This window comes from Apteryx mantelli, chromosome 1 (assembly GCF_036417845.1).
Source record: "Apteryx mantelli isolate bAptMan1 chromosome 1, bAptMan1.hap1, whole genome shotgun sequence".
Lineage (NCBI taxonomy): Eukaryota > Metazoa > Chordata > Aves > Apterygiformes > Apterygidae > Apteryx > Apteryx mantelli.
The window spans coordinates 208,952,108-208,966,232 of record NC_089978.1 but is presented as its reverse complement, the minus strand read 5'-3'; the positions used below and the strand labels follow the sequence as shown (position 1 = coordinate 208,966,232).

The 14,125-nt window shown below is 43.0% G+C and overlaps 1 protein-coding gene across 1 annotated transcript in view; it reads left to right on the top strand.

Annotated features, from left to right (window-relative positions):
* Positions 1-1,792: 1,792 nt before the first annotated feature.
* Positions 1,793-14,125, top strand: part of FAM185A (family with sequence similarity 185 member A) — a 45,687-nt gene continuing 33,354 nt past the window's right edge. Inside the window, exons 1-2 of the mRNA XM_013943539.2 lie at positions 1,793-2,189; positions 9,562-9,671. Coding sequence (XP_013798993.2) covers positions 1,793-2,189; positions 9,562-9,671 — 507 coding nt within the window. The remainder of the gene's footprint in view (positions 2,190-9,561; positions 9,672-14,125) is intronic.

Genomic DNA, 14,125 nt, shown 5'->3' with positions numbered 1-14,125 from the left:
TGTCTTTCTAGGATTCTAGCATATTGCAGACTGCCACGTTTTTGTCTTTCATTTAAGGATTTTTCAGATTGAATAACATAAACCAATGAAATAATTTAACTTGAAGAGCTTTATTGACCAATATGAATCCTTATTAGACTCTCTACAGTGAAAATTACAGAAGGACAAAAAAGCTAGGACCAGCTTCTTTCCTATTAGAGATTTAGACATCATTTTGAACTCATAAATAATCACCCCCAGACACGGTGATAATAACAGAAATGAAGTTAACGAGATGAAAAGTGCTCAACCCAAATATCATATTGCATGGCTTGAATAGTTATTTTTGGAAAAGAAAAGAAAAACAACACATGGAATGTAAAAGAGTGAACAAATCAATAAACAGTCCTAGATTTCATTATTTCTTATGTCACAATGTAGCTAAGACAATGCACCTTTCTGTGCCTGTTTCATTATTGGCTGTAAACTACTGTTGGGAAACCTACAACAGGAATTTAATCCCAGTTTCACATGATCTATGCCCAACCACACCCTTTTAAAAAAAAATATTGTATAATACTAATGTGGACTAAGAAGTCCAAAAAAGTCTTTTTAACTGAAGTCTGTAGTTCCCCACTTGTTTGTAAACCCTGTAAGGGCTGTTGTTTCCTGACACATTTGTACAGAACTAAGGAAAATACTTACCTGGCTGCCTTTGGCATGGCTAGGCTGTATGTTAACACAGGGTCTGAGGAGCAGTCACAATAAATAACGTGTTAACCAAGCTATCTTGACAGCGTGTAATTTCTGAGCTCCGCAATACTGTTTTTGAAAAATGTTTTTTCCAGCATTTCTGGCAAACTGCTTCTTCATCCTCTGACCAAGGACATTTCATCGCACGAAGCCTCGCTGTGGGCTATAGCATAGCAGACAGCAGGCTGCCACCAAGGCCCTGCCCCTTCCTCCTCCCAGCCGGGGAGCTGCGCGGGCTGACGGCCAGCTAGGCAGAACAGCCCCGCGCAGGACACGCGGGCTCTTCCACTGGGCTTAAAGCTGGGCGGCACCGAGACCAGCCCGAGGAGCACACGGAAAGGCCTCGGGGGCGCTGAAGCCATTTCCTCGCGCGGGAGGTGCCCCGCAGGAGGCCCCACTAGCGGGAAGGCCGCCAGCACCCGGGGCCGCCCCGGCCTGTCCCCCCAGCCGCCTCGAACGGGGCTCAGGTGGCCCCGCGTCGCGGCCCGACCTCCCCCCCCGGCCGCTGCTGTCCCTCCAGTCCGGCAGGGCCACGCAAGGCCCCGGGGCCGGCCCGCCGTCGCGGCCCGCCGCCCCAGCCCGGCCCGGCCCGGCCAGGTCGCTACCTGCGCGGCCCCGGCCCCGGCCCCGGCCCGCCTGCGCGGAGCGGCGTCCCGCGTTCCTATGGCAACGCCGGCTCCGCTCCTCTGATCCTGCTTCAACCGCCCTCGCCTCTCGCGCTCGCTTCTCATTGGCTCTAGGACCCCTCCCGCTGCCGAATAGAAGCAGACCACGGAAAAGCTCCGCCTCCCCACATCGCTCATAGGCCGATGCGCACGGCTGCAGCCTTCCTTTTGGGGAACTTGTAGTTCCTTCCGCGCGGCGGCGAACTACGGCTCCCAGGAGCCCCCTCGGCGGGCGGGCGGGGAGCGGCGCCGGGCCACCCGCCAACGGCTGTTTACCAGCCGCGCTGGTGCCCGTCGGCGCGCTGCCGCCGCGTCACGTGTCCGGGCGGGGCGGGGCGGGATGGCTCCCTGCCTCGCGTAGCCTCGGGGGCTCCGGGGCGGCGCCGCCGGGCACCATGAGGGCGCTGCGGCCGCGCTGGGCGCCTCTGGCGGCGTGGCTGGCGGGCGGCCGGCGGGCGCTGCCGGCGGCGGCGGCGGCGGCCGGGCCCTGCCGCGGGGACTCGGCGGCGGCCGGCGGCGGCGAGGCGCTGCGGGAGTGGGCGCTGGCGGTGCGCCCGCGGGGGCGGCTGGCGGTGCGGCTGCCCTGCCAGGTGAGCGTGCGCCCGCTGGACCCGCAGCGCTACCCGGGCGCCGACCGCCTGCTCGTCACCGTCAGCGGCGTCGACCGCAGCCCCCGCCGCGGCCTGGACTGCGTCCAGGTGAGGTACGACGAGGCGCTCGAGCAGGCGGCCATCGTCTCCGACGGCGTGGACAGCAAGGCGGCCGTGGACGTCAGGGCGCCCCTCAAGTTCGGTGGGTGAAGCTTGGACGTGCCGCCTGTCGACAGCTGGGGCCGGCGATGGTTAAAGCGAGAAGTTGGGCTCTGAAGTGGTAGTTCAGATACGCGTTTCTGCTTTATTTTTGCTCTGACAACTGATACTTTAGGAAAAAAAAAACCCAAGTAAGTGCAGCTGGACTGAGAGACGGCAGCCCTTAACGTGCGCTGTGCACGCCTGTGTTTCGGGGTTGTTCCCAGTAGGGTTTTGGCATGTGGCCTGCTCCCGGCTCCCTTAACACTCGCTATCCTGAGTGTCTAATCCACAGGGATTGCAAAGGTCTGGGAGGTAAGCACGCAGACGAAGAGCCAAGAGCAGCTCCCTTTTCCAGTGCAAGTCTTAGATGAGCCGTTTGAGCAGGAGGCAGAAATCTGGGCAGGGCTTCCAGTGCGGCACCCACAAACAGCTCGTGAGAGCAGCCGTAGCAGCTGGAATCTGCTGGACTGAACTCCTCGGAGTGGAAATAAGTTTAGGGAAGGAGCAGGGCAAGCTTGCCATGATAATTCACCTTGGTGAGCTGAGGTTTAGGGAGTTTCTGACCCAGAGTTGAATTTCTGTTTTTCAGTCTTTGATGAATTTTTTTTTCTATGAACTTATGTAATTGCTCTTCTAACTTATGTATAGTGGCATCCAAGTATGTAGTGCAGATACAGTTCCACCATGCTGAAAAAACTTGTCAGTGTACAAAAAACCCCTTGTGTTTGTTTCAGTTGGCTGTTTGAGACTGCTGTTTTATTTCATTTGATACTCTGTTGTAACTGTGTCATGAGAAATGGTGACTAATCCCATCCTGTTTATCCCTCATACATGTCATCTGTGTATATTCTCTTGGTTAGCACTTTTCCAAGCTCTTCTGACAGCAAAGACATTCTGTACCTTTTATCCTCATTACTTTCATCTGTCTTATCAACTTCTGCGATGTCTTCCTTTATGAGGTTAGAAGGACCTAAACTGTATATCATCTTCAAAATGCAGAAGTGCAGTGGACTTATAAAGTGACAGTATTCTCTTTTGTACTCTATTCTTTTCTTAATCATCTTTCCTATTCATTTCTTTTTTTGAACACTGTTGAGAATTGGTGTCTCTCATAGCTCAAGATTTTTCTTGTGTCCTAACAACTAATCTAGAGATATGTTCTGTAAATAAAATCAAGGGCTTCCCCCCTGCCCAGCCCTCAGTGTGCTTCACTTCATATAAGAATAGCTGTACTGATTCATACCATGAGTTCAGCTACCCCACTATCCTGTCTACAGCAGCAATCGTAAACAGATGATCAGGGAAGAATAAGAACAGGGCAAAGACAGGTGATGTTTCATCCAAGTGTTCTTAAATTTTCAGCTCAGGGGATTTTCTAAGCCTGATGTGGCTCAGACCCTCAGTGAATCTCTCTTCCAAGTGCTTGTCCACTCTCACCATGGAACTGTTCACATGTGTAAACTTATTGGCAAACTGTATGCCTTTCAGAGAAGAATTGCACAGCTATACTGTCCACTGAATGTCATCTTTTGTTTCATCATTCAGGTATGCCATATTCCAAGATATTTCTGCAATTTGTCAGTCAGTTTTTAGTCTAACCACTCCAAATAAGTCAGTACTCTTGATGAAACTTTTCAACCTTGCTATTTGCACTGTTTTCCAAATTCATGAGATGTTAAAGATGACAGATAATTTCTTAGTTAAAAGACAGGAAACAAAACATGGACTAAGGACCTTGTCAAAGACTTCTGAAAATCCAAGTTTATTGTTCATAAATATATCAACTCTTATCTACGTACTCATTGACCCTTTGGGTGAACTGTAGTAGTTCTATAAGGTGGGACTTCTCCAAGAGATTCTTGTAGAATTGACTCTTCCTTATGAATTGTCTATATATTGAAATCTTACTTTTTTCCTGCTTGGCAAGTACAACCATTACACTTACTTGTCTGTAGTTCATTAATGGAGTCCATCCTAGGATTACAAATGATCCAAAAACCCAAGCATCCCTTTTATTACTGTTCATTTCTCTGGTACCAAGCATGTTTGATTACTATAGATGGTGGGCAGTAGTCTCATATTTGAGTTTGCCTAGGACAGTTGAGTGACTATTGTGTGCTACTCCAGACTTTTTTTTTTACCCTTTTTTTGGCAGGGAGTGGGAGGGGAAGTTGTCATTGCATTAAGATGCAGGGAATCTCCTCCTTCAGAAACAGTTTCAGTGTTGGGAAGCTTCCAAAAGGCTTCTGTAATATATAACCCCGATGCAAGGAATTCATTTAGCCTTTATTGTGGTCTTATCTTCAAGACTCCTATTCTATTTTGAACATCAACTGGCTCTGCAGACTGTTTGGCAGCTTCTTGCTTCTGATGTTCTCAGAATAGGTTTTATTAGTTTTTTAAGCAAGTTGTTTCACTTGGTTTTGTGGTGAGATCATAAAATTCAAGTATCTTGCTCAGTCTATGTATTACATTCCCTCTTTATTACTAGCTGGCACCCCAAAGTCTCTGTCATATTAATATTGTTCAGGTTGTTTTCCAGTTGCATCCAGAGTTGTATCTCTGGATGCAACTGGAAAACCACCTTATTGTTGGTGTTACAGTGAAGACACTGTTTGCCAGTGAGGTTCTACTCTTTAAGTGTTCCCTCAATTCTAGTTTGCTTGGGGATGGGTTTTTTATTACTAGTTTGGGTTGTTTCTTTTGTTTGTATAGGGAAGAAGTATCCATTAAACATCAGTGTTATCATAAGCACAGTATCTTATTGCTTGTAAAACAAACTTCAATCTAGAATGAAAGCATCAAAGACTACTTTGCAAGCATTTCAGCATGCTGCAGACCGACCTTGAATGCATGAGGTAGGGGTGTGTGTATTTATAGCACTGTTCTGGTTAGATCGTTTTATCTGACCTCTTCTTCTGTCACTTAGCTGTAGGAAGTTGAGAAATTGATGTGCATGTTTTTACAATCCTGGCTTGTTTCTTGGTTTTGGGCATTTCTTAACAGCTTTTGCATTTTTATGTTGGAGCTTATCCAGGAAGCTCTAAGTTAGCTGAAACTCCCCTAGAACCTGAAGAGCATGTGCAGAAGATGATAGGTGACAAGCTTAAATATGCATCTGAAACTAAAGGCAACTGCTATTACCCCTACAGGGAGTCCTATAGGAGCCTATATTCCTTTGTCTAGTTTTGGCTTGTCTTTCAGTATCTTGCACAGTCTGATAGTCCTTGCTGACACAATTAACCTTCATAGATCATAGATGTCAATAAATTGCTCTTTAATCTAGCTTTGGGGGTGTGGCTTTTGGGGTTTTTTATTTGTTTGGGGTTTTTTTCTGTGGGTGTGCCCATGCGTGTGTAAGCACATGGCTACCTGTTCAGCACATAACAAGAACCCTGTGTCTTGGCTTATGGAACAGCACATGCTGATTAAACCTGAAGCCAACTGTTTGATTTCTGGTTGCTATGTATTGATTGAGTACTGGAAGGGAAACCCAGCTGAGGTCTGGCTGAGCCAGAATTTGAGAATCTTCTGTCCTCTCCTCACATTTAGTTCTTACGTATTACCTTATTAGGTACCTATGACATTAGAATCATAGGGTAATTCAGGTTGAAAGGGACCTCTGGAGGTTTCTACTTCAACTTTGTGCTCAAAGTTCCAAGATCAGACCAGGCTGTTCAGGGCTTTGTCCAGTCTGGTCTTGAAAACCTCCAAGGATGGAGACTGCACAGCCTCTTTGGACAACTTGTCCCAATGCTTTCCCATATTGTACCATCGTGAAGAGAATAGAGACTTCTGTGCCAAGGTCGTGTAATAGAGCCACAAGTTTTGAAGTAGTTTCCAGGCTTCACTGAGAAGTCTTCTAAAACTTTGTCCCATCTCCTATAGTATCAAACACTATACAGGTCCTGGTCTAGGCCTACTTGTAAGCTAGGGTGTTTTCTATTATCAGTTCTCTCCTTGGGAGAACTTAATTCTCCCACTTCAGTCATATTTAAGCCCGTGGAACTGCTCTTGGCAGAGTACTGTAGATTCCTATGGATGTAACTAGACAAATGGAATGAATGTATGGGTCTTGATGTTGGTAATTCACAATTTCATCATTTTATGGTATCATTTAAGCCATTCCTTCTGCCTACTGATTTGAGAGGAGAACCTGAGCTCCTTGGACTGCTTGTTCCTGCTTTTTGTTTTTCATAAGTGTTAATAGAAAGCAGATGTGAATGTTTTCAGCAGTGTATTTTTCTGAAATCTCAACATATTAATGCATTGGAAACAAGATCATCAGTGTCTACTCGTAACCATGGCAGACCTGCAGCCTCAGAGTAGCAAATACTATAATCTGCTGCCTTCAATAAATAGTTTTTCTTGTACCAAATTGTCTTAACATCAGTGCTCACTTACTGATAAGCTTCCTGTGTGTCCAGAGAAATGGATTGTCATGAAGTACTTTCAGTGGTCCAGGGCTGCTAAGTTATTTTAAAATAAGCGTTTCACCAGTCAATTTCAAATACTGTAGCTCAAGGTGATATTTCTGAAGCACCTCCACCTACATTCTGATACCACAAGTGTCTTTTTCCCTGTTCACATTCATTTTCCGTAAGAGTCCTTTATGCTCCAAAGATCTCTATGCATTCTTTGAGGTTTGTGTGGTTGGAGTTGGCTGCAGCCCTCAGCTTCCCTAAGGGAAAAATCAAACTAGCTATTTTTGGAGCTTTGGCACTGAAACAGTGTATTCTGTTTCTCCTTGCTCATTGAAGTTTCTCTAGCAATATTATCCAGCTCTTGTATGGCCTCTTTGTAGGGTCACTTATCCTGCTTTAGGAAGCCTCTTCATGAGACAGAGGGACTCCATTCCTTGTCCACGAGTGTTTCCTATATCAAGGCTAGCAAAGTCTTGCGATGCTGCAAAGGACCAAGGCGCAAAGTGTTTCTGGGCCAAGAATCCCTGTTGTTTCTTAACAGCATACTCGCGAATCCCTAGACTTCTGTGTCTTCTTTTGGTACCTGTCTTCAATATGTCTGTAGTACACTTTTTTCTGCTTTTCAAATGATGGGCCTAATATGCCTTGCAGGTTCAGGTATTTTTATTAACCTTATTCTTATTAAAGTTTTATTAAGTTGGTATCAGAGTGACTTTGGCTAAACCCACCTCTCTTGAGCTTTTTCTTCATCCCTTTCCACGGAAGTGATAAGGGCCAGAAGCTGTTGTGCTGATTTAGTTGAAGATTTGCACAAGGAAACTGGCTGTGTGACCTCTCTTTTCTCTGAAAGCAAAATCTCAAGAGTCTCAGACACAGTTCTTCCCAAGGACCATGTAGTTTCCCAGTGGGTGAATTGAACAGTTTTGAGCAAGACAGCTTGTATTACAAAAATAATCTTGTTTTCTTTGTGAACTCTCCAGGTTTGTGCTGTGCAAGGATGCATCATTTCAAACTTAGATGTTTGGGAAGTGCCTCTATGCATGCCTCTCTGGGGACTACATTTAAACAACTCCCCAAAAAGGAAAATTTTATGGAAATGTTTTGTCCATCTGTCTCCAAGATGGCTTCAGAACCTGTAGATCAGCTTTGATCAAATTGAATTAGTTCAGATACCACTGATGGATATTTTTAGTTTGGTGAAACTGTCTAGGCTTCACCAGTATAAATGTTACTGTGTAGGCCCTCAAGCCCTTGTTTGTGATGCTTGTCACCCATCCAGTTTGTCACGGTTTGCGCTCTTATACATGCCTCAAAGCCTCTTCTAGGGGTTTGTTAAAATTTAGGAAAAGGACAGTTTGGGGAAATCTTGTTCACAGTATCCCTTTCTTGGGAGTCTGTGTATCTAGCTGCTCTTCTGTGAAGAGGTTGAGGAAAATAATGTCTGCAAGTAAAAAGGCTTTCTGCAAAACCTGCTTATCCAGTCCACCTCTTCTAGCCGCCTTTCTTCCGGAAGTGTTACCTGATACCATGCCCTGTGCATCCCTCCATAAATCTAATCTCTTGGCTAACTGGCACTAACATACCACTCTTACAGCAAAGATGTAGCATGTTTTATCTCTGCCTGCTGGCATACTGGATTCTCCTGTTTTGTCAGTTGGCAAAACCTCCCTTCACTGATAGCTGCAGTTCTCAGATTCTCTCCTTTTCATAACCTGCAGGCTACTCCCACTGTGGTTCCAGCACCTGTTTTGAGCAGCAGTGTTTCAGTGTTGCTCTTCACACTCTGGTTATTTTTCCTCTAACTCTAATATTGCTGGTCACCTTAGAAGATCTTGGAAGTGAAAGAAGTGCTTTGACAGGGGCTCGTTTGAGTTAAGGGATTTCTCTTCTTCCTCCCCCTTGCGCCCTGATATTCTCAGATGACAGTTTCACCTGGCTTTACCTTTTACCGGTGTTTATTGTGGTCATTAATATAAATGATTACCACCACAGCCAGAATGCCCAGCCTGCATGTTCTCCAACTTTTCTCCAGTCCCTTGAGCTCACCACAGAGTTTAAGTGGCCGAAAAAAATGCTTTTGTTCCTCCTGCGTGGAGCATTGTGAGCCCATACGTTACTTCCTTGATAACCAAATTATCACACCCAGTGACTTGCCTTTATGGGAATATGTGAACAGTAATAAGGTAAGGTGATTCAGATGAGAAAACAGTAATTCATGTTCCTTCATGCCAGGAGGGTAAGTCAGACTTTCCAAAAGGCTGGAGAAGAATGACGCGTGCAAACTTTTCTATACTCATTTTTGTTACACTGCTTGCTAACTGAAGCAGCATAGGTCTAAGCATGACAAATTCTAACTTCGCAGCATCTGTATTTGTGCTATTGAATCCTCTTACTCTATATATGTTCCCAAACAACTGCCACTCCACTCTCAACTTCCCCCCCCCCAAAAAAAAAAAAAACTCAAAACAAAACAAAACCACTTGAGTGTAGCCAGATGAACTGCTAGTAGAGTTGGTGACCAGGGTAGCTGTGAGATGGAGGCAGAGTTTGGGAGTTGTCGGATTGCATGTAGGGTAGAAGAGAGAATAGCCTAAAATTCAAGGGGTGTGCTCAGTGGGTTTAAAGTAAATGAATAAAACTTCACTGAAGGACCACCCCCTGCCAAATCCTTGCCAGAGGTTACACTCACTCTGCTGCCACTTCAAATATTCTCTCTTAGAGCTGCCTGGTTGTATACAGGTTTATATAGTTTTCACCATCAGTTGCTGATAGCAGCTAGTGATGCGGTTGAAAGTGTGTGGCCAAACTTTGGAAGAAGCTTATTTCGAAATAGTGAAGCTTCTTCTCCCCCTACCTCATGCAGTTGCTATATATTGTAGTTGGGTGCTACATTAAATAGAACTGTTGACTTTTGTCCTTCTGTTGCTAATAAAATTCTTTTAATTCTAGATTTGGATATCAAAACATCAGGGACTGGCTGCGTGAAGATTCAGAAAATAGAATGCGATAACTGCAAAATAGAAACTGAGAAGGGGACTAGTGTCTTACAGTCAATAAAGGTACAAACAACCCTCCCCAATTCCAACACTCTAGGTGTATCTCTGTATCACTCTGTATCACTCTGTATCTAGGTGACCCTGCTTGAGCAGGGGGGTTGGACTAGATGATCTCGAGAGGTCCCTTCCAACCTCAGTGATTCTGTGATTCTGTGAAAAGTGACTATATGATTGAATACAGTATAAAGAGAAGAGTTCTGGAGATGAGAAATATTCTAGCAGTTCGAAGTGTTCCTGTGGGTTCAGCACCTCACCTTTATTTATTTTGTACAATTATGACACAAGTTAATAATCATAAATAGCTTGGGGTCAGAAGTCCAGGAACCGTAGATGATAGCTGAAGCAAGTCAGCAGAAATTAGTAGTAGTGGCAGGATGCCAGTTGGCTTTAATGAATGTTAAATTCAGCTTATTCAGGCACTCAATGGGATTAGACCCACTAAGTCAAGACTGTAAGGTGCTTAGCGGAACGCTTTTTTGAAAGGGGGGGGATTTTCTTTAATCTGATATCAGTAATACTGACAAACTCTTTAGTTTAGTTTTCAATCAAGTTATGTATTACATGTCTGAAATACCTGTCTAAAATATTTCTGATAAATACTATACATGATATGGTCATGATCTTATTTCTTCAGTCTTAAGATTTCACGTTTCTTCCTGTAGGCTTTTGTAGAAATAATCAAAATATATCCAACTTAGGTGCTGGTTGGAATCAATTTCACTTGAATAATTGGAATTGCACCTGCAGGAGTTACTATAAATTCCAAGGAAAGGTATTTTTTCAGATATAGTAATTACTATGTTTAAGTATTCTTGAAAGTTGAAAATCTATCAGCATTTTTCCTTTACAACAGTAAAGGAGAGATGATTTTATAGCTCACATCTGGGAAACTGAATATAAGGGGAAATTTAATATACAGTAGAGCTAGGTTTATTCCATATTTGATAATGGTAGAAGGAACCACAGACCATCTCTGTATTCCAGATTCTGTGTAATTGACCATATTAATCTTAGAAAAGGTAACTAAAATCCAACGAAAAGGTAACAGCACTATATGTGTTACTGCTGTTTTAAAGCTTTGGTTAAAGATGAGGACTCTGTTATATAAGATGTAGTAATAATAACAGCAAGCACAAACCGCATAATATGCGGGGGAAAAAAAAGCAGTGCTGGCCAGCATTATTGACAGTAATCACAGCGCGCCATAACAATGGTCAAGGTTTTTTCATGGAAAAAGAGAGGATTCTGAGGGAAGACAACTAATTAATTTTGTAGGGATCTTTTCTCAGACTTAATTTTAAGAGACTTGAAAAATGTTGAACTTTCTAAAAATCAAAAGGTCACAGTTCTGTTTTCCTTGAGAAAAAGCTTGATGTTGTATTTTTCAACTTACCAAGCTCCTCTCAATTCACAAAAAGATGTCAGGGAAAACTGCAAGTGTGAAGAAATGATATTTCCCCTCTGCTTGTACTTCAATGTGCCTACTATGCCAGTGGCAAAATGGGAAGCTTTTTGGTTCCCTTAAGCACTAGATGAGAGGAACAGCCTTGTCTCAGAAGGTTGGATAGAACACATTTAAATGTGAAGAATCAAGAAAGAACTGTGGATTTGAATTGAAACACTTGTTTAAAATGAAGCTTGAGTAGACTATAAGGCTTTGGCTTTTTTAAATCAAAATAGCTCCTTTTTTTAACCACTCCTGGTTTCATTGACTCTGAAGTACTGGGATAATGGTTTTGAATAAAAGTTACTGACCATGCAGGTGTTTGCAGGAGCAGAACCATATAAATTTGTACAATCACAGCATCACATTTAGTGGTACAATCAGTTTTTAGTCTAGTTTAATTGTATTTAAGAAGTATTATGGTTCTATTAAGGTAGCTATAACTCAGTTTTCTAATTCAGGAAGTATATTCTGTGTTAGCAGTGAGAGGTAGGATTTATTAATCCTTCCCCCATCTTCCCCCCACTCCCCAAGCTACTGAAAATGTTTCAGACTAGAAGTCGCAACCCTCCAAGACCTTAGGTTCTGCAGTGCAGCACAAGTGCTGATCTTCCTTCAGGGATAGTTAGTGTCTCACTGAGCAAACTGAAGAGATATTGCCCTCTCCTGGATGGGTTAAAGAGCCCTTCAGTGTTGCTTCACTGTCATGCCATCCACAATACTCATTGACCAGCAAAACATGAGCATCTTTTTCTACAGCAGAGGGCAAAGGATTATTGATCCATGACTTCAAAAACAAACAGCAGCAGCAAAACCCAACCCCAACAAAATCTGGTTGTGTGGGGGTTATTTAAGAGCACTAGGTGAACAGTTTCACAACTGCTAATTCTCTGAACCTGCCACAAACTGGAAGAAGTTGATTGTTTAAGTTTTAATTTGAAAAGCCTGCTGGTTTTTGGAATAATGCTTGGTGTCTTTAGAGAGAACCTAGAAGTTTGTTTGACATCTGTCTTCCTTATTCATGCATGATAGCACTTGAACAGAAAAGATTAGACTACTGTTACAATTTTTTTAATGGATTTTTCACTGGTGTTCTTGGTGTGCTAAGCATTACAGAACCAGTGAGACTTGTGGAGAGGTTATTTTCTTTCTGTTTCCCCCCACCATTGGCTAAAGTTCAGTTCACCCTACCCCTTCTGAGTCTCTAAGTTGATTGACAGTAGCAGTAATGCCACAATACAGTTCTGAGTTCTAGGTCTTTTTAGTGTAGCAGTGCTCCCTCTTTTTTCTTTGTTTTGTTTCTCCTGCTTCGTTTTACAATCCATCAGCTTAACAGTGACCGTGGGACCAAGGAAACCCTTTAATTTTATTTGTCAGTATGTCCAGTGATTACTTCTGACTCCTGACTGTGCCAGTGGTAACTAGAATTCCCAGGTGTCTTGCACACAAGCACTGGAAGACCTGCCATGTTTCCTCACCACAGGCCATGTCTGAATCTGGTTTATTAAAGATCTGCACCACAGTCCTTTCTCTTTTGAACTGAAAGAATTTTTCAGTCTTTCTCTTAATATCTATCACAGCCTTCATAGCCTCTTCCTCACTCAAACCTCACTCTCTTGCTAGGAGAAGCCCTATGACAAATCAGTGTGTTTTTTCCTTGAGCTAGTGGAATTTTCTAACTGAGAAACCTACTTGACCATTACAGCTTGCTTCATGTCCCAGCAAATCTGGCTTTCAGTGAGCTGTCTGTACTGATACCTACCTCTGAAAGCCTGTTTTTGAGAGGATGGGTGTGTCGTAGTAAGAATTCTGGGGAAAAGGTTGAGGGACCTGTGTGTTCTCGTAGAGATTTTTCTATCCTAAATATGATAAGGTAAGAGCAAAACAAGTCTGAGAAAATGAATGAAGTGTATAATAGGTAGCTTTATTTTTAATTAACTATCAAAGGCCAAATTGGATAAGCCATTGTTATATTAATTCTTTTGATGTCATAACATGAGTGCCCGTATTTTCTTCAAATTATATGCTTGAAGGATTTGCTCTTTAACCATGAGTCTGGTGTGTCTAACATGCAGGTGTCTGAAAGGAGCCATGTATGTCTAGCTGAAGCATCGAATTTAACTTTGTCATCAAAAAGACTTATGGGTTACCCTATTTACTGTATAAAGAGAGGATCATCTGTACGTAGACAGAAGCTTACTTGAACAGCCAAGTGATTTACAACCTTTAAAAAAAAAAATCTGAAACACTACAGTAGTCTCAAGTTTGGAGTGTTTCATTTTATTCTGGGGAAACCTCTTACATGATGAAGAGGAAGCAAAGCTTGTTATGCAAAGATTAGGCAACACTGATCCAGAGTTTGTCCTGTCTTATGAAGCCATACAAAACTTCCAGTTCTTGTTATTTATCAGAAATACATACGAGTGGTACAAGTAAATATTTTCCATGTTGGAAACTTGATTTCACAATTTTTGAGGGTTTTGGTTGGTTATGGGTGGGGTTTTTTTGTTTTTTGGTCTTAATCTTGTTACAATCTGATAAGAACCAGTTAATGCAATTTATTGTGGCTTATCCAGGTAGGTATTTAATCATTAAATATCTTGAAAATTTCAGGTCTGCTTGTCAGCTTTAAAGATGGTGTCTTAAATTAAATACCATCTACAGAAGTTAATGCCCTTTTCGGTAGAAACAAAGAGTTTTGCTATTGAGATTCATAGACTTCTTAATCAGATTTGTTGCAGAAGTTATTTTATGAATGTATAGTTAGATAATTGCAATTTGATCTCTCCCTTTCTTCCCTACCCACTCCCCCGCCCCCCCCCCCCCCGCCATGTGATTGGTTTTCTGTCTCAGGACCTAATTTTTGTCTTTTTGAGAATTGGCTTCTCTTAAGTATTTTTATGATTTCTGGTATATTTCTTGCTTGTCTAAATATAATTGTTACCTTTCTTTCCCCTTTTTGGTATATCTCTTTAACTTGTTTTTCTTGTTGGTTGTATGCAGCAGCCAAAAG